The following is a 27,254-nucleotide window of genomic DNA, read 5'->3' as shown; positions in this document are numbered from 1 at the left end:
TATCATTAGTCGAAAAGTTCGTGTCCAGGGAAGCTGAGTTTTGGTGGAGTTACAATCGATAAAATCAATCTACGATTAGCGAAAATCAGAACGACATACACCCAATTGTCCTGTCTTGATATTAGTTTGAATCTATAAGGTCGAGTTTACAATGTGTTAGTGAGAGCGATTCTGCTCTTTGCTTACAAAATATGGCTTTTCAAAGTTGAGAATCTTCAGTGATTGCGTGTTCGACAGTCTTTGTCTCTGAAGGATTGCTGACATCCAGTAGCAACTTTATATTAGTAGTACAGAAGTTCGACAGTGCGTATTCAAGTGTAGTGACGATGATCCGACTAGTCTCATCATCTTGAAACGCCTGCTTCGTAGCTTGGACGTATCTTACAAATGTCATCCTGGCAGATCCCACATCGTGGATTAGTTACTAATGCTCAGACAGAATGGATAAATCAGTCATACTCAACATGTGTACATTGATTCAAGTTGTCACACTGCAGTTAGTACAGTGAACTGAAAGCATCAGGAATAATTCAAAAGTAGTAGATATAGCACCAATATTAATGGTAATAGAAAAGACTAAGCATTGAAGATACGATTTGAAAATAAAATCCAAATTAATGAAATAATGAATGCATCTATACCATTGAGGATGATTTTAAGCCATATCACCTAAAGTCTATAATCATTAGTTACGATAATCAAGCGAACATCAACCAGATAGTCTGCAACTATTTACACAGTTCACAATCGAACAATTCGTGTCCTCATGGAATGCTATCACTTTTCGATTTGATGCTCTATTATACCACAATTTACACATTATAAGTAAATAAATAAAATTAACAAATAAATAACTTCAGCCAATCCACGAAATTGCGCCACCGTCAACCATTGTCTTCAGTAAGTCACTGTCTCACAACAGACTTAATTAAACTCCACTGGTCATGACTTCTCACTAGAACTCCAGAAAATACCTCTTGAAACCGCGAGGCGGAATTGTGGATGCGCACTGCTAAGGAGTCTCATACTAGGACGAAACGACCGTCCAGTACTTCCAGGTTTTCCATAGTGGTCTAGCTTTAATTGACTCATGAATTCAACTATTTAATTACTAAAATCTCCATAAAACCCCCTTCTGAAAATAAATAACTCAACTGTTACAAATTGTTATTACAAAAAATATATAACAATATTCTTTAAAATTTCTAAGAAATTATCACTAACTAATTATCCTTTTTTGAGAACTTATTTAAAGAAACCCAAAACAAATATAGAACAATGTAATTAAGAGAACAGACTCAACGATGAATACATGTATTTATGCGTATGTGTGTGCATATGTGTGTGTATATATTTAAGTTAAAAACAAGTAACATAAGCCAAAAGATGAAACACTTTGCATAGAATGATATGGATGCAAACCAAAGAAGGAAAAAAACGGCGAGAAACTCTGGAAAGAGAATTCTATTCACAGAGAAACAACATTATTAACAAAATGCATAAAGTTAAGAAAAAAAATATACAATAATCGTTGGATTACAGGGGAAAAGAAAGGAAGCAGAATCTGGAATGACAACAACAACAGCAACAAAGAAAACACGATAAACATTTACAGGAACTGGACAACTAGTTGTTTTTTATTATTATCTATAAATGAAGTATTTACATAAATGTATGTCAAAAAAATATTATTAAAGTATGATAATTGGAGCCATTGATGCTAATTGATTCAAATTCAAGTGTTGTCCATGAGTTTCTATTAATGTGGCTACCATACTTGGAGTTTTATTTAATAAACACTCAGCGATACCTTCATAATCACGTCCTAATTTACCGATAGCATGACAAGCGAGTTGTATATCCACTGGACTCCAATACGGATCCTATAAAACATATATATATTTCAAAAGAACCAACTAAAAGGTAACGATCATAACAAACCAATTATTTACAATTGATTTGAGTATTTATTTATTTAGACACATAAACATTGGTACAAGAAGGCACTAAATAGATATGCGCCACATAAATCATTCGATGTGTGTGAGAAGCAGGATACTACCTGGGTGCCCAAACCGAAACAGGTGGTTTTCTTAGGAGACCACACCCGGGGCCTTCAACCTAGAGGTCTGATCCATAAGGCAGTAGAGCAACGTCAGGAGATGCAGTCCCATGGTAGATGGTGACCAATAATTGGTTCATACTCCATTCTTCCTTCAGGATCCTGGAGCCCATGTGCAACATTGGTTTCGAATCAGGGTTATCCAACTCCCCTAGGTGGATCCTTCATATCCACCAACCCGGTTAAAGCGTTGGACATTCACTTTTTTCCTCTCAATTTTGTAAACAATAGTAATGTCATGAGAAAACAGTGAGTAGGACTTCGCTGGCAGTGGTTGTAGGCTCGTGGCCATTTGAGAGAATTTCGAGAGGAAGAGCTGACTCTCCCCACTCTCGGCCGTACCAGAACATTTGGGGGAAACGTCATCGTTTATTTAATTCTTAACGCTGACCGAATTCAATCGATTTGGTTTCGACAGAATTAATACTGGTTACTACTTAATGATGATGCAATTTAAATAACACAATCCTACAAGAGGTCCGTTGAAGACTAAATAACTCATTGACTTGTGTTCGAATCTCATAAAAGCATCAGTTTCTTCACAATTTCAAGTACATCTAGCTGATAAGAGACAACCAAGACAAAAACTAGGTTAAGCACAGTTATCTATTGACTACCTCTAACCACCTAACATACAATAATTATCCATAATGACTAATGATTTACACTGTTTAAGTTATGAATTGTCAAAATATGTTGAAATTCAATTAATATTGTCTAGTGAATATTATTGATCAGGTAATAGTATTACATGGTCAGTTAACTTTGCATAACTCGACATCATGGTTCAGCTTGTTAGACATTGGATAGTTGGTTGAAAATAATCATTGAAGAAATTGGTAATTAGGTCAATAGTGACTTAAAACAACCCAGTTGTAATGTATTCCACTGAGTTACTGAATGATACATAACTAAATCTCCGAGTAACCGTTCATGTTTACAGGTAGTTAGGATGAAACAGATGTTATCAGTGAGGATATTAACCTTTGGTTCAGAAGATAATCTGACCGTCTATTGCAACTCATTTCCATAGTTACATTTGATGCAGAAGTTCATATACGATTGGTTTCATATATCAAGACTAATATTTAAAAAACACTACCAGATGTTTGCATCTTGTCAAATTTCCATGACTTTCATGTAACATAATCAATAAACACAGACTTTTTATAGGTCCGTGGCTGATGAAGCTAACTAGCTAGATGGCGAGACTCTGACAATTAAATACTAAAACAACTACTACAAGGTATAGGTAAATGATGAAAAAAATCTGAGATTTTACAGTTGACATCACGGAGTGAACTTAGTCAACCGTTGGAAATCAGGAAGCACTGGACAGCTGTTTAGTCCCGGCACGGGACTCTTCAGAAGTGCACATCCGCAACCCCACTGGGGATAGAACTTTGGACATTCAATGGTTATTTAATTAAGACCAGTCTGCGATGTTAACTATAAACTTCAACAATCTCCATAAACCACTTATGTAATTATTAATAAACTGGAGGGCAGAGATCCGGATGTCTGATCATACACTAATGTGAATCCTATCTCATTTGATTGGAATCTAGACAGACCATTAGTACTGTTCATCCTTATAGAATAGTTATTAGTCGTAGTTTTTATATATATACGATTAATAGACTGGACTACTAACGCTGTGAATTGTTATACTATCGAGTTTATAATAGATTTTAATCACATTCTTTTGAATGTTCACAAATCAAATTACAACTTCTACTTACAATAGGCAGTGAAGGAGGTCGTAACGAAGTGATACCATTCAGGAGTTGAGTTTCTCGTTGAGCGAGCTTTAAATAAATCAAACACAAAGTTAGACATATCAAGAAGGAAGTATCTACACAAAACTAATATGAATAAATTTAAATGAAATCACACTAGACTTATGAAGGAACAAACGATTAGTGCTATGAATATATTACACATTATAAGATGTAAGCAATATATATTCCAGTGGATACAATGAAGATACAATAAATTCTCCTAAACTGAGAGCGTTTAAAACATTTAGTTGTCCATGACTCAGTTTACAATTAGAAATAAATTAGCCGGTTGTTGGAAACGTCGAATCCTATTTCCTTATACTATTCAGTTAAATTCTATACATATAAATATACACCAGCTTCAATCATGGTATAGAAGAACGTGGCATATTTCTGACTTATTGTCACGTAAATTTGAGCTGCTTACTTTCCAGCTAGTAAAAAGTCTTTAAACAGAATGATGAATATGTAATTTGTGCTACACTTTTCTTTCTCTCCATCTAGAACACATTCTATTTACTATGATTATATAGTTCAGAATTATTTTTACTTCAACATGATATTCAACATATCAAAATAACATAAGTCTAGGCATAACCCACTTAGAATATTTGGTGCAACGATATGAATGATAAATCAGAGGCTGAAAGTATAGAAAAACAGAAGATAAAATTGATCTGTGTTGTTAAGTTAAATACATGGGTCATTTCACCAAAACCAATATTTCACCGCATTTGATAGGATCGTGTAAAATAGCTTAACTAAGGATAGTGTATATTAATTACAGTCTATAACCTCCAACATTTAACAAATTCAAGGTAATCATAAAAAAATTAACAATTTTATACATTTACCTCATTCCCATCATCGACCTGTTTACATAATGTCTGTAATGTACTATTCAATTGATCGATTTCTTGATTATATTGGTCAGCTGTGTAATAACATACTCGAAGAAATTGTCTATGTGAATGATATACTCCAGAAGGTAATGCTGGTCTGTAGATAGATTGGGTTTTTTTTAAAAAAAAAAAAGAATTATGAAAGGCAGTTGAAAGAGGGAAAATGGAAAGACAATACATACGTGATGAGCACCAAAGGGTTAATAATAATAATAATAATAATAATAATAATAATAATAATAATAATAATAATAATAGTAATAATAATAATATTGTCATTATTATTATTATTATAAGCAAACATGGATGGTGGCTAGCAATGGAATCCAGAACGCGCGTTCCTTCCTATTTAGGACTCGTCAGCTGGATTTACCTGAATCCTGATATTCACTCTGGGACCCGAACCCAGTACCGTTATAATAATAAGCTAATAGGATAATATTCTCACTTAAGAGACCGATGGACCGATATAAGCAGCTTAAGATTTAGTATAGATATGTATCAATTTCGCACGGACTTAATCGCATGTGTTCAAATGAAAAAATTAGCAATATTTAATTGCACAATAACATTGGATGAATATTGAAGTTCTTGATATTCTCAATCAGATCTCCAAAAAGTCGTAAACTGTGCTTTAGGAATGAATGTAAAATTCTGTTGCATTAGCTTTTTTACTTACTTACTTACACCTGTTACCCCTCGTGAAGGAGCATAAGCTGGCCATCAGTATTCTCCATCGAACTTTGTCAATGTGCAATCCTTTCTAGCTGCTATTCATTCTTTTGATATGTTTCCGATTCCTTGGTTCCTTGGTTTTCCTATTTTCATTTTCCCTTCAAAATTTCAAGTTAGTGCTTGCCTCATGATACAACCTGATGATTTCCGCAATGTATGTCTTATCCACCTCCAGCACATATTTTCCTAATTTCCTCTTCAGCTGGAATTAGCCTTTGTAAATTTCTTTAAATACATTCTCAAATTGTTAAGCTATATCTTTTGTTTAGTGTTTTTATAATTTAAACAAATTAATGCGCATAATACTTGTTTGGAACTCATAATACATTTCAACCTTAATTTAATAAAGGTTACTCAATGACCATCACTATAAACAATTGATGGGTTTTAGAATTAAATTTCAAGAAATTAAAACACAGATTATCATTATTAGATTACTGTTACATAATAGAATAAAATCAATATTCTTGGGCTAATTATAAAATGTCTAAAAGTAGCCATACTCTGTAGTTAATCCCAAATTATTAGAGTATATTGATAACTATACATCCATAATACTCACAGTAATAAAAGCGTTAGCAAATGGGTTACTATAAAAAAGACGCGTATTTATAAAGCTAATCAGTGATAAAAATAAGAGAATAACCTTTTTCAATGGTGTGAAATATGTTCAATTTACTCACTGTTCCTTTGCCTTATAAACCAATCGAAAACATATTTTCCTAAGCATATGATGAGTCTACACTCTTAAACAAATATTGTAATTTTTCGAATTTAATAACAAATTGTTATTGTTATTACACTAGTTATGTTATTTTGTATGTCTATTACAAACAGTTAGGATATAATCTATTAAAAGAGGGAAAAATGAACTGAAAACCTAAAAAACTTTTTATTACTTTGTTTAAACATTATTCAAATAATACCTTATTGTATGTGGTGTGGTAGCAAACAATATACCTCTTCTGGAACTACGTACACCAGGATTAATGCCAGTATGTATTTCAACTAACTTTTTGTTGTTCTCACGTAACTGACCACTATTACTAGAAGTTATAGCGGCTGATGTTACAGCTGCAATCTCTTCTTCAAAACGCGCATGTTTACGTACAGATAATCGATTTGTTGGATTAAAATCATCCGGTAATAAATTTAATGATGATTGGGATAAAATAAATCCTGAAGTGGTAGATCGAGTTTTACCGCCAGCACCATATTGTTTTCGGTGTCTACGACCAGGTCCGTTGGAATCTTTTCTTACTTTATTCTGTTCATAGTCTAATACTTGTTCACTCCCTTCAATATTGGCAGCTACTGCGGAAGAAGATGGTGTACGCACTTCTGCCTCGGAATCCGATTGCATACTTGATGTGCCACCACCACCACCGCCAGTTTCGGTGTCTTGATTTGATTCTTCCGATTCCGGTAACAATACACAATCATGCAAAGTATCAAAATAACGCTTGATTTCTGCATCGACTGGATCATTCATATCTAAATCGATAGTATATTTCTATGTAGAATGAATATATATAAAGAAATGTGAGATGAATCCATTCAACTGAATTTTTTATCGAAATTCAAAGAATTCCTCTACCTATTGAGATGAAATATTCAAAACAAAAGGTAACTAATTATCTGTAGATCAAATGTGCTAAATAACGACGGTCACCTTTTCTAATGTTATGCCCAGACATCATGTAAACAATCCTGACCATAGCTGTTGCTCCGAAACGGTGATCAGGCTTGAATACTGTGATGACTAATCGAGCTACGGTGACTGTAAGACCTGTTTCTTTGGGTCCCTGTTATGACAGAGGGTGTCCAAAGTATGATATTGATGCACGGTGTGCTACGCGCTAACCTCCCAATGACTACTTGAGCAAGAACACAAGAGTGAGCTAGAAAGTTTATTGGGCTACCGAATAAAATGTGTACATACTCATCCACGTACATACCACTCAATCCTTAGGAAATTAACCCATTTCTTAGCCAATGAGATGCGCTTGTCCTTTAAGTCACTTCTAATTGCCATCGATTGACCTCCTCGTTAAAGTACTTCTGATCAGTCCTAATATGCTAGGTAAATCGGTTAGAGACAGGTAAAAGTGAAGGGAACAAACTCATAACCTGAGGGCGAAGTCATGCTCCTAACTGTGTAGAAGAGTGTGACGACAGTAGTGTTTCTTTCAGATAATCAACATCTACAACAATACTGCCTCCTTACAAAAGAAGAACGGGGTCAACCTTAAAAATAGCAAACTGTGATTAATGTGAACCATCTAATTGTTGAGTGTTGTTACATATGATTTCAGAAATTCCTTAAAGCTTGATATTCAAGTATGTGTTTTGAAGGTGAGGAGGATCCACACGAAAAAGACAACTAACAAGTGTGCTTAGCAAAGCTAGATTGTAGCTAGCAGTGCAGTCGTGAAAGCATATTTTGTCCTATTTCGCACTTGTCAGATGAGTGTATCTGGATTTCGGCGATGATGATCATACGGAGACTCAAACTTAATACATCCTGCTTCAAACTCCGACATTTTATCCGATGAGCTACTATGTCCAGATAGACACTAATTATTCAACGGAAATGAACTTATTTGCAAGCGTTTGTAGTTTTACATTATTTAAGTTAACATATGCAACTGACCAATCTCTGTTAGCATACAAAATGCGAAACAACACTGTTCGCATCATTTTGATTTACTGTAGGACAGTGAAAATTACTCATATTTTAAATAAAACAAAAATGGTTGAACAACTTTATTTAATATGAATCGATAATATCATTGACTAAAAATAAAGTATATGACAAAACTATAATATATTGAAATCTAAGCAACTTTTCGGTTTCTATTCATCTGCACTTACTAAGCGCATATTTTTCTACTCAGCTTCAAGCAATACATTTTGTATGAATGGTACATGATACTAGCTGACATCAATACTAAAGTAACCCCCAAATGCCCTGGTACGGTCAAGGGTAAAGAGAGTCAGCTCTCCTTCTCCAAATGCTCTGAAGTGGCTACGAGCATACAACCACTGCCAGGGAAGTCCTACTCACTGCCTTCTCACGGCGGGATCGTTGTGTACAAAGTCGGGAGGATGAGAAGCGAATGTTTGGCGCTTTAACCAGGTTGGTAGGTACGGAGGATTCATGTAAGGGAGTTGGAAAACCCTGACTATAAACCAATGGTTCATATTGGGCTCCAGGATCCCGAGGGGACAAAAGGCGTACGAACCGATTGTTGGTCACCGGTTACCATGGAAGTGCATCTCCTAAAGTTGCTCCACTGCCTTGTGGATTGGACCTCTAGGTCTAAGGCTCAGACAGTGGCCTTCTAAGAACACCACCTACTTCAGTTTCAGCGCCCGGGCAGTATCATATTCTTCACACAAATCGAATGAAATGGTATCTCCTTGTACCAATATTTATGTGTTTAAATAAATAAATAAATACCCTATATTGATATAATTATTCAGTGATCTACAATTTATCATATACAGATATAGGACTATACATTTTGAAAATAAACTCGCTGAAAATGATTCCTTCTGTGCATAAATTTCTTACTATTTATTATTTATTTATTTATTTGAACACATAAATATTGGTACAAAGGGGCACCGAATACATATGCGGCACACAAGTCATTTGATTCGTGTGTGGGCTATGATACTGCCTGAGTACCCAAACCGACTTAATAGGTATATTTAAATTTACATCCTTTTAAGTAACAACAATGAAAATATGCAACACATGTAAGCAAAACAAACAAAAATAAACTGCATAAGCAAGTGCCTGTCTGGATTCAATAGCTAAGTGGATAACGCAGTGGGTGTTTAATGTGAAATGTACTGGATTCGGGTCTCAGTGTGAACATAAACACTGAGGTGCATGTAAATCCTAGTTTCGACTGCTAGCCACCATCCAACTCTGTTTATAATGCTTGTAACCTAATGACATTATTGGGGTAATTCTCACAGGATGCACATACACCAAAAAGTGCTGATCATATAAACGGGAAGAATCAAGCAATCAATACAAATAGACATCGAAAACTAGAATAATTAACAACAACAAAACAGCACACAACTAACTTTATGATTATTTGTTAGTGTCTTTACAGGGACAGTATCCGGTGGTGGTAAAATGCCTGGGATTAAATAACCACGTTTATACAAACTAGACCATTTAGGTCCGTATAAACCCATTTCATGCAATGTTTGTTGATTGCGTTTATTAAGATAATAGAATAGAATTAATTCATTGACAGTACGATTAGGAAACTTTTAAAGGGAGAGAGAGTGACAACAGTGTAGAAATAGTCAAGTGATTACTGTTAAGTTTGTATTATTAAATAATTAGCGGAATAACAGGAATGAATTAATGCATAAATCATGTAAATAGATGGATTGTGGTTGGTAGTAATATTCAATTCCTCATTAAAATGATATAAACATTATACCGATTGTACAAGCCAGTAGATATCTGCACTCATTAGCTAGGTGGATAATCTATACGGTGTTTAATACGAAAAGTATTGAGTTGGAACCCTGATGTAAACATCACCACAGGGATGCAGGCACATTTAAACGACGAGCCCAAAAAAAGACGGAACGCATCCTGGATTCTATTACTAGCCACAAACCACATATTTTACAGGAACTTGAGACAAAATGATTGCACCAAGGGGTAAAGTTCTAGATGCACATGTCCCAAAAGAGACTGGTCAATATTCTGACCTGAACATCAACAACGGGATAATTCAAACCCTTACTAAATATGATATAGACAGATTTATGATTTAAATAAATTTAAGAGCTATTTAGATCATGAGTGGGTGTAACTTACCAAGTACAAGCTTATGCATTCAGCATTGTGCCTCATTGTTTACGTCAATGATAGTGATACTACCTCCTCCTATCAGCCTAAACTGAAGTAAGTAGAGTGAAGTTCTAACCTGTGACCTACTGGTTGAAATTTAGGTGCACCAATCACTAAGTGGCTTTTTTAAACCTACCTGACTAACAATATATGTACTGTAGTTTCATGTACAACACTTTGTAGTACATTATAATCTTTAAAATACTCACTTATCTAATTATAACGATAAAGGGTTTTACAGTTAAAAAGCACTTAAGTGTCAGATCATGTGAAAAAAACTCTATTGGTTAACTGTTTTAAAAAACCAACTAAATACTGTTTTTTTACCATAAAAAACAAGTAAGACTTTATTTCACTGAAAGGATATCTTTTGACTGAACCACTCTTTCTTGTTCTCTATCTCAATGAGTATCTTCCGTCTATGTAAAAATTCCAAATTACGGGGAAATATGTAATATAAGGACAAGTCTATCAGAATTGAAAACGTGACATTTAGGTGTTTGCGCCAAATTCAAACATTGCTTATAGCGAGCAGTAGAAATAATTTTGTATGGTGCTCAAAACCTTTAAAATGATTGCAAAAAAACTACACGTTTCTATCGCAGAGTAAAAATGATAGTGTCAGATGTACCAAACACTCAATTCAGTCTCTGTCGATTGTATATAATAGGTAAACCAACATTATGCTTAAATCACAATCTTGAACCCTCAATTTTAAAGTAGACGTTAACTTGGTGGGACTATATTTTGTGCGCAAATTAATTAGATAGAGTGTCTGACATTGTTTTAGCAAAATTCATTTAATCAGATGAGTGTAAACAAATTCTGTATCATACACATCAGTTCTTGATGAGAATCTTAATCCTAAAGATTTGGGAGGACAGATAATCTATAACCACAAGGACGAATTTTTTATGTCGTTGCTTTACCGATTTACAGGTAGATTAACTTGTAGAAAACTTCATAAATTCATTCAGTACATAGAACCTGTTTATACTTTGTGATATTGTTATTTTCTACTCCATAAACCAATCATTTACGAAGGCCAGCTGAAAATTTATCGCGCTTGTTTCAAGTTCTTCCTTATACTACATAATTTTGTCTAATTATACTTGTTTACTTCAATAAATAAACCATGACTCCTACCAATTCAGATTCGATATAATCAATAAAGACGAATTATTATCAGAAGGGATTTTGTGGGGATTTTAGTAATTTCAATAGTTGAAATCATGAGTCAGTTGAAGTTAGACCACCATGGAAAACCGTTTCGTCCTAGTATGGCACTCCTTAGCAATGCGCATCCACGATCCCACCCTCCGCGAGATTCGAACCCAGGACCTATCAGTCTCGCACCAGGCGCTTAACCAACTAAACCACTGAGCCGGCATCCAACGGTGTTAATATCTAAAATCTCCACAAAACCCCTTCTCATAATAATCACCTGCTCAATAGAGACTGACTTCAAGAGGCATTTCTTGGAGTTCTAGTGAGAAACCGCGACCAGTGGAGTTCAACCAGGTTTGTTGAGATATCAACTCGCTGAAGACAATGGTGTATGGCGACGTAACTTCTTAGATTGGTTAGATTTAGACATTAACAGCGCTGGATGACGGCCGGCTCAGTGGTCTAGTTGGTTAAGCGCGTGGCGCGAGACTGATAGGTCCTGGGTTCGAGTCTCGCGGGGGGGGCAGAATCGTGGATGCGCACCGCTGAGGAGTCTCGTACTAGGACAAAACGGCCTTCCAGTGCTTCCAGGTTTTCCATGGTGGTCTAGCTTCAATTTACTCATGATTTCAACTATTGGAATTATTATCAATCCATTTGTGACATTTTATGATTTATTAAAATATTAACAAATATATTACTGATTAATGTAGATAAAAATCTCCTTTAATTATGTTTATAAATTAAATAGATACTTACAAGTTTTTTTATTTGATGAAATTGTTTATTATAATAATCAACAGATATAAAAAATATTCTTCGTTCAGGTATTGTCCATTCATATTTGATTGGACTAAAATTGCATAAATCTGATAATGCATGATCAAAATCAGTTTTATGCCATGTAAGTAAAGCAAGAGCTTGTTCTTCTGAATAACTTGATAAAACAAAGTAATATTTCTCACTTTAATGTAAATATATATGTAAACAAATAAAGATTATATGATAATTTTTGGCATAGAATTGGGTTGAATTTCATTCAGTTAATAATTTTACAATTAATCAACCACTGAATAGTGATCAATAGTTGCTATGTGCAAAGAGATTACGAGATCAACTAAATCGGCGAACGGAAAGAAGACTCAGCGACACAATGACCGAATAAATTAACGATTCTGATACATCCCAGCCCCGCTAACTAGAGGGAGAAGTCCAGGTTCAGAAGAGAGAAAGTGCATTCCACAAGCAGCCAGAAGCATAAACAACAACAACAAGCACAACTCAAGCTTATATACACAGCATAAAAATAATCTTGAGGAACGTCACCAAATGACATATTAAAAGAGACAACGAACCAATGACATTTAAGGTCCTGCCAAGTGCGAAATACAATATGAAGGTGAAAATAGGGGCTTTTGGCTCGAATACAAGAAACTCGAGTTTCCAAAATAAAATCACAAAAATAAGATATTTACCAAGTAAGTTCTGGAAATCTAACATCCTCTACAATAGTCTGTTTGTTTAGTCATTTGATCCTGATCGAATTATTTTGATTAAGTTTTTGATTGAGATCATGAACCGATTGATGTTAGACCACCACCTTTGGAAACCTGGAAGCACTGGACGGCCGTTTCGTCCTATTGTGGGACTCCTAAGCAGTGCGCATCCACGGTCCCGCTCGTGGGGTTCGAACCCAGGGCCTTCGGTCTTGCGTGCGAACGCTTAACCAGCTGGACCACTGAACCGGCATCCAATGGTGATAGTGTCTAACATCAACCAATCCACGAAATTGCACGACCAACTTCCGTTGTACTGAGGTAGATACCTGTCTCTACCCGACATAGATCAGCTCCACTGGTCACGGCTTCTCACTAGAACTCCGAGAATTCCCTCACGAAGTTAGTCATTAGTGAGCACATGTTGATTACTAGTATAGGGTCTGTGGAGATTATTAAGTTTTTGATTGAGAGCATGAACCGATTGATCATTAGTCTAAATGACTCAATGTAGTATGCAATATCTATATATGTGGTGGATTGCAATGCCAGCCTAATAACTCAGTGATAAAGTCTTACAATGAGCAGATCAGGATGTTGCGACTTCTAATCCAGCAAGGACCATTAGATTTCTTAAGATTACTATTATTATTATTATTAATATTATTATTATTAATGGCTTTATTCAATATTATATTTTGGTACAATATAGAATTCTCAGCATCGTAGATAAGCCTTGATGATGAATGGCAACTACTTCCAACCACCTAACAGTTTATAGATTTTTTGTTCAAGAAAAACTTAACAAGCTTTATTACATGTCATCTGAAAGCATTAACTAAAATGGCTTTCATTAAGCATCAATATGAACAGTCAGAAACGATTGGAGACAGAATATTAAAGATTTATTTCATTCAATATAGTGTAAATTTTTACGATTGTCAGTAGATGCATGAATATGAAATTTTGTTAAATACATCACTTGTTAACTTATGCATATCATTATGTAAATTGATGTGATTTTTGACGGATCACCTAATGTACACTTGTGATGAAAACTATTTTAAGGGAATAAATGAACTATTAAAAGATTTAGGAAGGCATTTTGTAATTTGATACTGATTATTAAAATTTAAAAATAGGCTAAACTGCTATCAGACACAAGCTAGTGGCTTATAAGGTTACGTTTGAGGTTAAGTACTAACTAAGCTTAGATATTTAACTTTTATTCACAAACTTTAAGTTCAGGTTATTTACTACATTGTCATATGGTTACACATGTCATCATTTCATCAGAGTAAACAAAAAAGCAGGTCTTCTTAAGAGTTTTAATCCACTTACGTAACCATTTGTGGGTTTTTTTTTGTCATAAATCCATACTTATTGTAGAAAGCATAGAGATACTGTCAAGAATGTTACAACTAAAGCATTTTTGGCTCGAAACAAAAATTTCCATTGATCAATCTTTATTTTAAGCATGGTTTTATTTAAAACAAATCAAATGGTAAAGTAATTAACCTAAATTAACTGAGGTATAAGATATTAATCAATCCACAACACAAGATGATCATGAAACGATTCTATAAATGGTTAAATCACATAGCATACGTATATGTACTAAAATCTCAGTGTATAGTGGACATTTAGAATTATCTACTAGACAGAGAAGTTAAAATTTGATCTAAGTCAACCACAAAACAATTTAATACATAAATGGATATATTAAGGCTGGTTAGTTTACCCATATTTTTCAGTAGCTGTATTCAAGAATTCCTCTAACTGATTATGGAAACTAACAGGTATTGGAAGCCATAAAGCAACTCCCCGATCTGGTTGATTCAAAACGCTTGGAGGTGGTTCACCATTGAAAAGCGGAAGGTCAGCTTGAAAATCTGTGCCAACTCGAATAATTGCATCTACAAAGTAGAAAAAAGCACCTTCAGTGATGTAAAAATAAATTTGTCAGAGATTTCAATTGGAAATTTCTTACGGTTGTGAAACCAAACTGATGTTAAGTTATTTTGATATGATCTAAGCCGACAGAAAATAAGAGAAATGCTAGTTTGCAAACAAATAAGAGGACTAAGTTATATCTTCGTTTGAAGTGGCAGTCCCCCAATGTAATAGTAGCTAAGCTCAGAAAAACTCGGATAAAGAATACATTTAATTTCCATTAGACAATAATATTCCAGATGAAATGATCACACAGAAAGATACCGAAGATATTTTAAAATGAACACGTAGAAAACACGTGAAGGAGAAACAAACAAGTGGGGAGTGATAAGATATTGAATACTCTGAGTAAGATAAGTTAAGTATTGACAAATTGTAGTTGTAATTAGTTTTTGTGTTTATTCAGATATTCATAAATTGGACTGTCAATGGTTAAGAATGAAAATTTTAACATCCAAAACGCAAAACTTATGGGACAGTGTATTTCGTGAATTTTTAAGAGCATCAAATGTTGGAAAAAGGGTTTTCTCAGTAAGGTTCCACGTATCTGAATTATTTATTTATTTGGACATAAGGATTGGGACAAGAGAACAGCAAATATATGTGCGTCACACAACAAAAATGAGATTGTGAAGAGATAGAGAATGTGAAATGCGTATGACAAAAAGAGAAACAACAATGAACAGAAATTAGTGTGTGGGAGTGAAATATAATAATAATAATAACAATAATAATAATAACAATAATAACAATAATAATAACAATAACAATAATAATAACAATAATAATAACAATAACAATAATAATAACAATAATAATAATAATGATAATAATAATGATAATAATAATAATAATAATAATAATAATAATGGGAGAAACAATTCAGTTAGGAAAAATACAACCAGAAAGAATCTTTTCAGTTAAAGTAACGACTTCTTTTATGAAGAAACCAAAAATAAAGTTATAGAAGGATTGTCAGTGGCTTGCATTCTAAGCCATTTCTGATAACATCTCAAGCCACTGTATTGCACCATCGTTAAAACCCCAACCAGGACGTTGTGGAGGATCCACAAAAATCAACCATATACAATTCTTCCGTACCACGACACCATGTTGTGCACTAACCACCTCAGCTTTTTTCAACCGATCCTAGCGCCGGCAAATAATGAGCGATGTGACATCCACTGGGACGACTTTCGTAGGACATGTCTAAGCCACCTAAGTCAGTGTTTCAAGACGGTGACGCCAGTCGAGGTATCGCCACTGTGCCCAAACACACGTTGCCGGACCTCGAAACCACTAACTTGGTGTTGTCCATGGTTGTTAAAAATCATTCTGAGACAAGGATGGCCAAACACATAGCCGTCTGACATTCTTAAATCGGAAAGGCCGTGTTCCACAAACACAGCAAAACTACTCTCAACGATGAGTTTTAGATCCAACCTTTTATGGACATACTCGCGAAATTTAACAGAACGACTAAAAAATATGAAAACTCATAGGCGAACAAATTTGTCGAATAACCCGGTGGCTAAAATACAGTGTAGTAGGAGACGAAAATATCAAGTCAGACAGTGGAATTATAGTAAAACTTCGCTCAAAAAGCATTGACTTAAGTTGTAAGGCACTGTGATAACATGAAAGATCATTAAAATGATTAAAGAAAACAAATCACAATTAATAAACAGTTCAGAATTTCTACAGTTTCAAAGAGATTTGTGCAGTGAAGACTGAATTTACGAAGTCTACACTTCTGTAGGTTGATCTATTCATACCCAGACTTCCACAGACATAACCCTACTTCTTTTAGCGTCAAAATAAATCAACACAGGAAATCAGAAATGATCTGAAGATACCTAGGTTTAGAAACTTGTAACCTAGTTATAAGCTAACTCTTGAAGTCATGCTTTACAGCGACAGTATAAGCTGACCCATTGCTACACAGCTTACTCGGAAATCGATATAAAATCACATCTATAATGCCAGTAAGAGGTTTAGGAGAGACTTAATTTTAAATGTCAAGCAGAATTTTTACTTTCGTACTTTTATCACGCTAAAAACATATTTACCAATCTTGAACATGAACTAATGTAAAGTCCGGTTTTTCTTAGGTTTTGTCTATAATTTGGACTCTTGGTTTATAGATCTTTGATAGAATTTCAAGCATATTTCAGAGTATTTCTAACAATTTCTAAGGTATGAGATTACGTTTTTAGTTTTCTGCCGTTCTGATATAATTTTTAACTTTGTGGTTCTATGTTTTTCAGTCTATGATTACTAATTTTACTGCTATGGAGAGCGACAGCTTTGTTGGATATTATCACAGGATATGTAATAATTCTAAGATATATTGTACGAGGAACTGTTACTGGCTTAATCTTTCTCTGTTTCGCAAAGTCGTTCTTGATTCAGGAGGCTAACGACTTGTTTTTGATAAAAGAAACTTCTATGAATAATAAGATTGGTACTATGTCTCACAATTACTAATAGAAATTCTACCAAGGGTCACTAGAGGGTTGTTAGTGAACCTTGGTGGAATGCTTATAGACCACTAGGCTAGCTAAGAACTTAGATGTGATTATAATGAAGTTGCTACTTATTAGCCATTCTTGGGGAGCTGATTCGGAAGTGAAACCGTTCCTTTTGGATCAGAACCCGAAAGAACCCAACTTAAATCGTCACGTAATTTAAAGAGCAGTGAACGAGATGTAATCCTATGTATAGAAATGAAAAGTGGAAAACTATCACAATCAACCTTCAAATTATTATCGAAAAGTCTATGGTAGAAAAGTGGTCAGATAAAGACTCATTCTGGTGGAGGGGAATACCAGGATAATGGTCAAGTAAGTAAAAAACCAAATCGTGATTCAAAGGAAACAGAAGATCCAAAAGTGAAGGACACTCATAAGCACTGATGACCTACAAAATCACATAACCAACGGAATTCACATTTACAAGATAAACTAAACAAAATCTGAGTCTATCGGCTAAGATGAAAAAGCCATAACTAACTGAAAAGGATCAGCTTCTATGAACCTTAAAACCTTACAATCGCTTCATTAGGCATTAGAGTTTGAGTAAATATTATTTTACTCTACGTCTGGCAATGTAAACAAGATTCATAATATTGGATTCAATTTCCAAGTTAGGAATCAAAATATAGAGATTATACAAGCAGAAAGGTCCGAGGTTATGAATTCATAATGATATCAAAAGCACAGCACATCTACCACAAAGATCTACACATGTAATAGCCGTCTTAAAAACTTTTAGACAGTTTGATGACGAAATGCCCAAGACTTTAAAGCCATATAGATGAAATCACAGTGAGTATCGCTGTATAATGAACTTGTTTTAGAGAGTATGATATCGGTGAGTGAACCAAAGTCGACTTTATGTTAACTACAAGAATTCTCAAATGATTATACGTTCGACATCCAAACCTTGCCAATCTTTTCCTTAATATGGTATATATATACCATATCCGACCCCTTAGAACCAAAGTGGCGGCCATTCTGGATTACCCAGAACCGACTACCGTCAAGCAATTACGCACGTTTAACGGCCTCGTAAGTTTCTATAGACGTTTCATACCGAAATGCGCATTACTTATGAAACCTCTGACCGACCAACTTCGTGGAAATGCGAAATCCATTAATTTGGATGACACCGCACGAAAAGCATTCTCCACAGTTAAGGAACTGATTGCTAAAGCAACAATGCTCGCACATCAGGACACCGAAGCACCCATTAGTATCGCTGTAGACGCATCAGACTCGCAATGCGTTCAGTTAAACCTGCTTCCACTCGACCTCAATCAACTGATGTTTTCGTTCAACCTGACTTACGATATAGTACACACGTTTTCGTTCGTCGAGACTCGCATCGACGACCATTCGAATCAGCATACGAAGGACCCTTCAAAGTTCTTCAACGTGAATCTAAGTACTATATAGTCGATAAGAACGGAACCAACAATAGCATCAGCACCGATCGCTTAAAAGCAGCGTATTTAGAAGGAAATCCTATTCACGTCGACTTTCCTTCGGTACAATCGCACAACACGACTCCTACACTCATAATTCCTCAACCGACAACCAACACTAGCGATGATACTTCGAATGTATCTGAAAATATACCTAAAACGACGCGTTCTGGAAGAAGAGTAAGATTTCCAGAACATTTAAACGACTACTGCACGTAAGGCACTACTCGACATTTTATATTATCTCGATCTTTCTTTTTACGATATAAAATTTTTATTTTAAAAAAAACAAAACATAAAGAACATTTTTTTAACGCTATTACGTGTGCTTGAGTATATTTTCCATTTTTCGCCGACATTGTGTTTTTACGCACATACGAGTGTATTTCGACATGCACTTACACTTTCTCTTTTCTTTTCCAGGACGACTGGAAAAGAACGATGCAGTTTACGAGGAGTCGAAATTTTCGTTGTAACTCTTTCTTTTTTTCTATGTCGTACCTCGGTCCCATATAGTAAGGAAAGACGACCAGACGCTGCTACACTTAGTAAGCTATCAGAAGAGTGTTTACCAACGACAAACTCGTTGGGTTTAAACTTCTGGCTGGCCACGTCTTAGGATCGTCACTGCCCCACTAGGGGGGAGTGATCTGTAGCGGTAAATAAATCCCCAAAATAAATAGCTCTGTAAGTTTTCGACATTGGATGCTGACCATATGTTTTAGTGGACTCATCTAGCTGAAGGCGCTCGGTCAGGCATCCGCACCAGATCACGTGTGGTAACGCTGTGCTCAGCATCAACCGCAATCGCTAGCCAGATTAGATCAGAGAATTCCGATATATTGGTCATCGCCAAATATACTCTTCCGATCTCCTCGACTCTGTCTTCTGATTTCTCTAGGTGGGAACGAAATAAATTAGGTGTTACTGGTAGAAGCGTTGTCAAACACTGAATACCTGTGACATCATCAAGATCATAATGACAGAGCGATAACTGCTATGATTCCAGACAATATAATAATGATCTTCGAGACAATAGCATTGGTTAAAACAATGATTGAGTTATAACTAGTTTTTATTTTAGCTTTCTCGTCGACCAGTCAACGATTAGGACAAAAAATGTCAAACAAACGTACGGCGCCACACATATGCTACGGTTCACAAATATACGTATATGGACAAGGATGTAAAACAATAAATTTACTTTCGAAAGCATCTTGGTCAGAGTTCGAAAATGAATGTGAAAGGCGGCCACGAGTCAACACATTACTCATCTGTAGTGCTTGTCTTGAAGGATGACCTTGAAGTTTGTTATACGCGCGCTATTTCAATATTTAAACTCATTCGCAAATCAGCTAACAAATTGACTGGCTCTGAACACTATATAAATTTTATCTCATCCTGATAAGCATACAGCAAATTGACGATGTAGCATCTTCTTGTGTCCATGAGTTCATCACTTGCCGTGGTAAAAAAAAAATCAGAAACCTGAATTATTTCATCTTGATTTCTAGGTTTCTGACAGGATTTCTCCAAGTAGAAAATAGATGAATTGTCTTAAATAAAAAAATCTCTTAGTCTACAGGAATTTAAAATTTTGGTAAGAAAGGCCGTATAAGACCGGATGAATTACACACTGGTTTCACTTATGTAACCTCCCTTAATATCACCTATTAGTGTAAATCAGAGGTATGGAACAGTCATCTCTTTCCTAAAAACAGGTCCTAGAAAAAATTCATAATATTACAGATAAATTACTATTTTAATGTGGCTGTGAAACCTCACAAAGGATTGTTAGGAAGACCGCAATGAAAATGTACAGATTTATTACTGAGGATTTCCGCTTGAAAAGATTTGTATTTTGTACATTTGTAGTGTCTTACATAGACTTCTTTAGATGCCTACATGAATTAAGCCCAACATTTCAATAAGCAAATCAATATATTCTAAAGACAGAATGTGTAGAATAATGGTCTACTATGATATTAGTGCTGCTCTAATAATAGACCTAATCCTAAATTTGTAGATTTGTCATGATATAACTACCTAATCTATAAGATCTTACGTGGAAGTCACACCATCGACTACGCCAACTCACTGTATCGTATCAATTACCAATACATGATGTAGAACAAGGTTAGGCTAGAGAAAGAACAATATATTTAATATGAATAGAAGATATAAGGTAACATTCAGATGGACCACGCCTGCATGGTCGAGCCATGCCATCCGATCAACTCAGTCTATTCAATTCATTGTACGCGCTTTCTCCATTGTTAGGTATTTCTCCGCGTTAAATGTTGAATATCTATTTTCTGAGTAGTCTTGTGTTCACAGCTTTGTGGATTGTGTGGCTATTGTCCAATGCCACAACACTACTCTCCCACCAGAATCAACGTGATGTTGGTTCGATACCAAATTGGATGGGATCGTCGCGCGCCGGAGGTTACCAAGGATAATAAGAATCCTCCGGGTATTGGTAAGCTGAAAGATAAACCAAAAAGAAAGCGGCAGCATCTGGTCGGGAAATACATATAATAATTTTAAAATATCTGCCTTCATGCTTAAAACGCTTGACATGAGAATTTGGGTGAAGATTATTTGAACTATAAAGAATGGCATAACAATAATAATAATAATAAAACGATGCGTGCAAACAGCCGTTGGTTAATAACTTAACGTATAGGTAGTAAGTATTTTGTGTTTAGAAATATTAAAGTAATGAATATTGTAGAAATGTTAATATTCGTATTAGTTTTGGTTTAAATTATGAAATCAAATAACGATTATGCCGGTAAGTTGTCCATATGAATTGAATTCCAAATGCATCTGCATTAGTAGGCTAACTGAAGGAACAAAAGTATACCGTGGAGAAGAATTCCAACTAGTGTTCCAGTTAGTTTGATACGGTTTATTTAGTTACGGGGAGATTTTCTCAACCTCATTTTTACTTGACCGTGATAGAATTTAATAATACTACTAATACACATGAATGTTCATCAAAATAAAATTTAAATACATGAGTGATAATTATATGGATTTTAGACAGATAGCTAAGAACAAATCGTTAAACATGAGTGTATTCGTAAGAGACATGCTCTGGACTCAATGTTCTGATCTGCGGCAGACTATTTATTTATATTTATACTTGCTGGCTGATTGGGCATACAAGTTAGTTGCAAGTATGCAGTTTATCATAAGGCGGAATACGATTCAATTGAGATATAGTGGTTATAAGTTATTAAAATCAGTTAGGCCTGTGTCATATTACGAAGTGATGTGGTGCTGCAAGATGTATTTAGCTAAATAAGTTTTTACAAGATGATTAATAGTGAGTGATGCTCATGTGATTATCAGAGAGAACATAAGTTGTAACCAGGGGGAGTACACTCCCAACTTATGTCTATGATAATGGCTTGAACCTTAGTCAGTGTTGAGGTAAATCCGACATTGATGTTTTCAGTTTGCAGGAGATTTGCTCGACTGCTTATACTGATTATTTGCATGCATGATTGTGTCGCTAAACCATCAATTAGACTGACAAGGTTTTGAGATATTTACTGAATGAGCATCTGATAGAGAAACATACTGTAATCATCTGTAGTGAATGAAGATAAAAGAAAAACAACACTAGTGATAATTATAAGTCAATTTGCTGACCGATTTTGTTAATAGTTTCATTAATTTTATCAATCATATTACGTGATCGTCAAGTCATGACAATGCTTTATGACGATATCCTGAAACTACTATGTTTAACTAGTTATAGTGTTGATTGAGGATTAGTCAGTGGAAAAATAGGTATTGTTGCTTTAGGTGATTCGAAATCATCAGAAATTTATAACGTTAAAGAATCCGAGACGCCTAATTTAATTATAAATTTCAATTCAGAAATATTCGTTTAGTGTTAATCTTAGTAGGCTACGGAGTTTTGATTTTAAACGTTTGTTTAGCCAACAGCTACCTGGGGATTTAGTTATTTGACTAGTGCCATTGATAGTACCTAAATTTTTAATCTTATTATCTAAACGTTGTTTGCATTTTAGGCTGCTAATATGATAAACTAATCCATAAACCCAAATACGATTGGCAACAACGACTATTTTGGGTTTATTGATAAATGTTAAAGGCGATCCAGATTTCTAAATTTAGAAGACATGGAGATATAGTGTAACGTATGTATGGGCCAGGTTAACATGCAGGTTGTTGACGTATATGACAATTTGAAAATAATGAACATGATCAGAAAGATCATTTTAAAGTTAAGACTGCTTATGAAACTTCAGGCAAGAATATGACGCGTTATAAACATTCCGTATGAAGTTAATGTATTTAGTCTGTGGACACTTACAAATATATGGCAAAAGCAACTAGAAAACATATACATGTTAAGTACAAAAAGTCATTAAGTAAAATAGTTGAACTCGCCTGGGTTATTTTTGAAAATTAGATTATTCAGTGGACGACATATATAACGCCATTCGTGAGGAGTAGTAATGATCCAAAAGTATCCAGAATAAAACATGCAGTATGGCAATTAATTCCAGGGTGCTTGATGCTGTTAACGTTTTTGCCACTCTCTCGGATCAGAACAACCGAATGAATCCAGATAATTGTGTGGTCGCCATTGAACGAGCCATCTAAAATGACCTTATGATTGCAGAAAACTTGTGGCTGAAACTCACCGTATGTTTTTAGAGAAGTGTCATCCTTGTTGTTTGGCAATGGAACTCGAAAATTTGAAATTAGGCAGGCAGTGGTTAGAAGAAAAGATATTACACGATAGTGCATAGTTTAAAACAGGATGAAGTGTTAAGTGAAGGAACACTGAGAATTAGATCCAGGTAACTATTTAGTCCTTGCTGCATTGTTATTCAATGTATATTTGCGTTATTTACAGGTCATATTTGCTAGAGCTTGATGTTTAAACAAGACTATGTCGCTGAAGCATGTAAATGCTATTAAAGCTTGTTAACCAACCATCAAAGCTAATTACTTGATATAGACGACCAGTTTTTAATATCGATTGAGCTAGTATGTCATGAGAACTAATCAATATAACATTACGATAATACATGTGAGCATTAATCAGGACTGTTAGAATATTGGGTTAACATCAATACAAAATAATCAAGAAATTTAGAATGGAAATAAGATTAACAATAATAGGATGCGTTTCTCTAGTCGGGCTTACCAATATAGAACTATGGTCTACTATGATATTAGTGCTGCTCTAATAATAGACCTAATCCTAAATTTGTAGATTTGTCATGATATAACTACCTAATCTATAAGATCTTACGTGGAAGTCACACCATCGACTACGCCAACTCACTGTATCGTATCAATTACCAATACATGATGTAGAACAAGGTTAGGCTAGAGAAAGAACAATATATTTAATATGAATAGAAGATATAAGGTAACATTCAGATGGACCACGCCTGCATGGTCGAGCCATGCCATCCGATCAACTCAGTCTATTCAATTCATTGTACGCGCTTTCTCCATTGTTAGGTATTTCTCCGCGTTAAATGTTGAATATCTATTTTCTGAGTAGTCTTGTGTTCACAGCTTTGTGGATTGTGTGGCTATTGTCCAATGCCACTACAAATGTTCAATTTCGAATATGTAAGACTCCGGTTGTATCCCATAACTTACCTTCCTTACCCTCGTTAATTTCTCGTGTCGATCATTGCGAATCTTTCCCGTTTCCAGATCAGTATGTGAGGGTATTCACGTATGTCAATCTCCATCTGTACGTTGATTGAGCGCCTGTCTATTTGCTTGTATACGACGAAATATTTCCCTCATAGAAATGTTGGTTAACGCTCTACCAACTGTATTTTGGATAGAAAGTCGAAAATTAGATTGCGTTCATCAGTTTAATTCTACAGCTTGTTACCATGACTATGAATGCCTGGAGTAAATTCTTCCTAAATGTTTCGTATTTGATCTTTACCAACACACCTGATAAATGGATTAAGACAGCGTTGAATATAAAAAAGCTAGAGAGTCTCATTTTGTTGTATTTGAAGAAGATTAAATCATGGGTAACATTTGTAAACTATTTATGTACTGTAGTCACATATATTCTTATTGTTTAACTATTATGTAAGTAGACTGAATATATTTATACTTATCATAACCCTTCATTTGAATAATTCGCTACTATTATACGATTTACCTTTCTTATTCCCAATTTATCAGTTACAGTATCCCACACTCAAAACCACTTTTTGCTTGAACTTTTGAATCTGAGCTGAACGGGCTGAGCCAGGCGTGAAGCTACTATACATAGGACCAATAAGGACTCAGAGTTGACTCAAGGCTGGTCGCGCTGGAAAACGCGTTAGTGGGCACATTCGTCTGTGTCTTGATTGGTGATTTTGCCTCGTGATATTTGACCGGCCATAGAACATTACAGATTATATTCGCCATCAAGCAGTATTCAATATGCTCACCAAAAAACCTGTACAAGTAGATATTTTGTACCATGGATGACCTGTAGAATTCAAAAGTTTAGACTGTTCCAAACTGAATAGAGAGCGCCTGCGTCCAATTTTCAGAGTAGTTCTTGTGTTAATCATTCAGGGGCAAGAAAGAATATAACCCTATATGCACCAAAAACTAGAGTGCCATCGAAAACAAAAGTCTGAGATTCATAGAACACTTTTCTAAGCAAAATATATAATTTGTAAATGGTCGATTACATAGAAGACGATTACCTATAAATACTCTCCCTAGAAACTGGTGTCCACCTTGGTGCATAAAGACGCTGCACTAGGTTTGACAATATATGTATTACCTATGAACGGTCTGCTGACTGCCGTCATTTCTCATTGGCCACTTATTATGAACGACGTCAAAATTTATGAGATAGCACAAGCTTGTCTCAACAGTGCGTTAACTCACTCTATTACGTGGCTGATGTTTATTACTGTCTTTCACTTATCAATTTGAGCAAATGCATGCGACGAACTACGAAACAGATAATAAACCATTGCTGTCGATATGTAGTTTGATGGAATTGGAATAACATCGAACTCCAGTACCACGATGACTCAGGTTGGAACGCTCATCTCTGAACGTTGAATGTTGATAAAGAATGGTAATAGTTAATAAAGGAGCAACTCGAAGACCTGACATTCAAAATAATTATACCTTCTTATTTGCATGTGACTGAACTTTCCTACGGTTTGATAGTGAGGTCGAAACTTTATAACTTTACATTTAAATAACTAAACTCATACTTCAATTACTTATTACGATTTCCCACATTCAGTAGACAAATGTAATGAGCATACATTATCTGAACTTGTAATATTTAACCTTCACTTACTGAAACTCGTTGAAGCTATGTTTTAATTCTTCCCAGTCGTAGAGCATTTGCTAAAGCTACCGCTGTTGAAAAAAAACACCTAGGTTGGCAGACACCTTATTCGAACTACATGTTTTACTACTTCTATTACTATTACTGTCCATAGGTAGGAAATACCATTTATTCGACTGCAAAAAATATAAATCATGACAATTGTAGTGATCCATAAAGAAATGTTTTCCTTAAGAGATCACCCTAAAACAACAATTTGTTCAGGATCAGACGTCTAAATTGTTCATAAGAAATATCTCGGGAACTGGAAGCTTTGCCAATTGAGCTATATATTTCCCTGCCAAAGTAAACAAACAGGACCTACTATTGCATTTTATTGTTGTTACCGAGAATACGGCATTTTTTGAATATAAAACGCTCCCCAACAGAGTGGACAAAAAGGCAGCCCTCAGATGGACAATTACCCAGAAACAAATGAAATATCGGCACTAAAAAAGATAACAAACCTACAGTGAGTTAAAACGTGTTCTTTTAAATTTCCAGACCTCAACATACAACCCAGTTATGCCAACACTACGAACTCATTTAAACTAATACACGCTCAACAAACATCAAGCATTTGAAATGCAGAACCCCTGCCTGGACAAAGGCACTCAAGGTCGGCGAAGCAGATTTGACCTGGTCTCAGCTTTGCATCCACCTCCTCTTATGTAGCTTTTTAGTCAGTTAAAAAGCCACACGCAACTCTGAGCATTCTACACGACGTGTAGACTTGGAATTTTCAAATGTAATGACTGGTGGATATATATTGCATAAACCCAACTACACAAAATATAGCTTTAAAACCACCAAATGCCTTAAAAACAAAGAGGACCTCCGTAAATCACCA

At 35.1% G+C, this 27,254-nt stretch overlaps 1 protein-coding gene across 2 annotated transcripts; it reads right to left on the bottom strand.

The window, feature by feature from the left end:
- Positions 1-1,150: 1,150 nt before the first annotated feature.
- Positions 1,151-20,361, bottom strand: RCOR3_1 (REST corepressor 3). 2 transcript variants are annotated; one of them, XM_051210281.1, is made up of 8 exons: positions 20,237-20,361; positions 14,836-15,010; positions 12,358-12,535; positions 9,645-9,833; positions 6,467-7,053; positions 4,758-4,902; positions 3,865-3,930; positions 1,151-1,883 (listed from the first exon to the last, which is right to left on the bottom strand). In XM_051210281.1, the coding sequence occupies exons 1-8, from the start codon at positions 20,304-20,306 to the stop codon at positions 1,692-1,694; spliced, it is 1,602 nt and encodes a 533-aa protein (XP_051070255.1). In that variant the 5' UTR covers positions 20,307-20,361; the 3' UTR covers positions 1,151-1,691. The 2 variants fall into 2 exon arrangements, with proteins under 2 accessions (XP_051070255.1, XP_051070254.1); XM_051210280.1 differs by having other exon boundaries at positions 3,865-12,535.
- Positions 20,362-27,254: the final 6,893 nt, after the last annotated feature.

This window comes from Schistosoma haematobium, chromosome ZW (genome assembly GCF_000699445.3).
Source record: "Schistosoma haematobium chromosome ZW, whole genome shotgun sequence".
In the NCBI taxonomy this organism is placed as follows: domain Eukaryota; kingdom Metazoa; phylum Platyhelminthes; class Trematoda; order Strigeidida; family Schistosomatidae; genus Schistosoma; species Schistosoma haematobium.
This window is presented reverse-complemented; position numbering and strand designations above follow the sequence as displayed.

What these genes read in the sequence shown, in the direction of transcription:
- RCOR3_1 (XM_051210281.1), bottom strand. Translation starts at nt 20,306, where the DNA reads ATGAGTAATGTGTTGACTCGTGGCCGCCTTTCACATTCATTTTCGAAC. An exon ending in AGGTCGATGATGGGAATGAG is followed by an intron (nt 3,931 to 4,757) that starts GTAAATGTATAA and finishes ATTTATTTAAAG; the next exon opens with CTCGCTCAACGAGAAACTCA. An exon ending in GACCTCCTTCACTGCCTATT is followed by an intron (nt 1,884 to 3,864) that starts GTAAGTAGAAGT and finishes TATGTTTTATAG; the next exon opens with GATCCGTATTGGAGTCCAGT.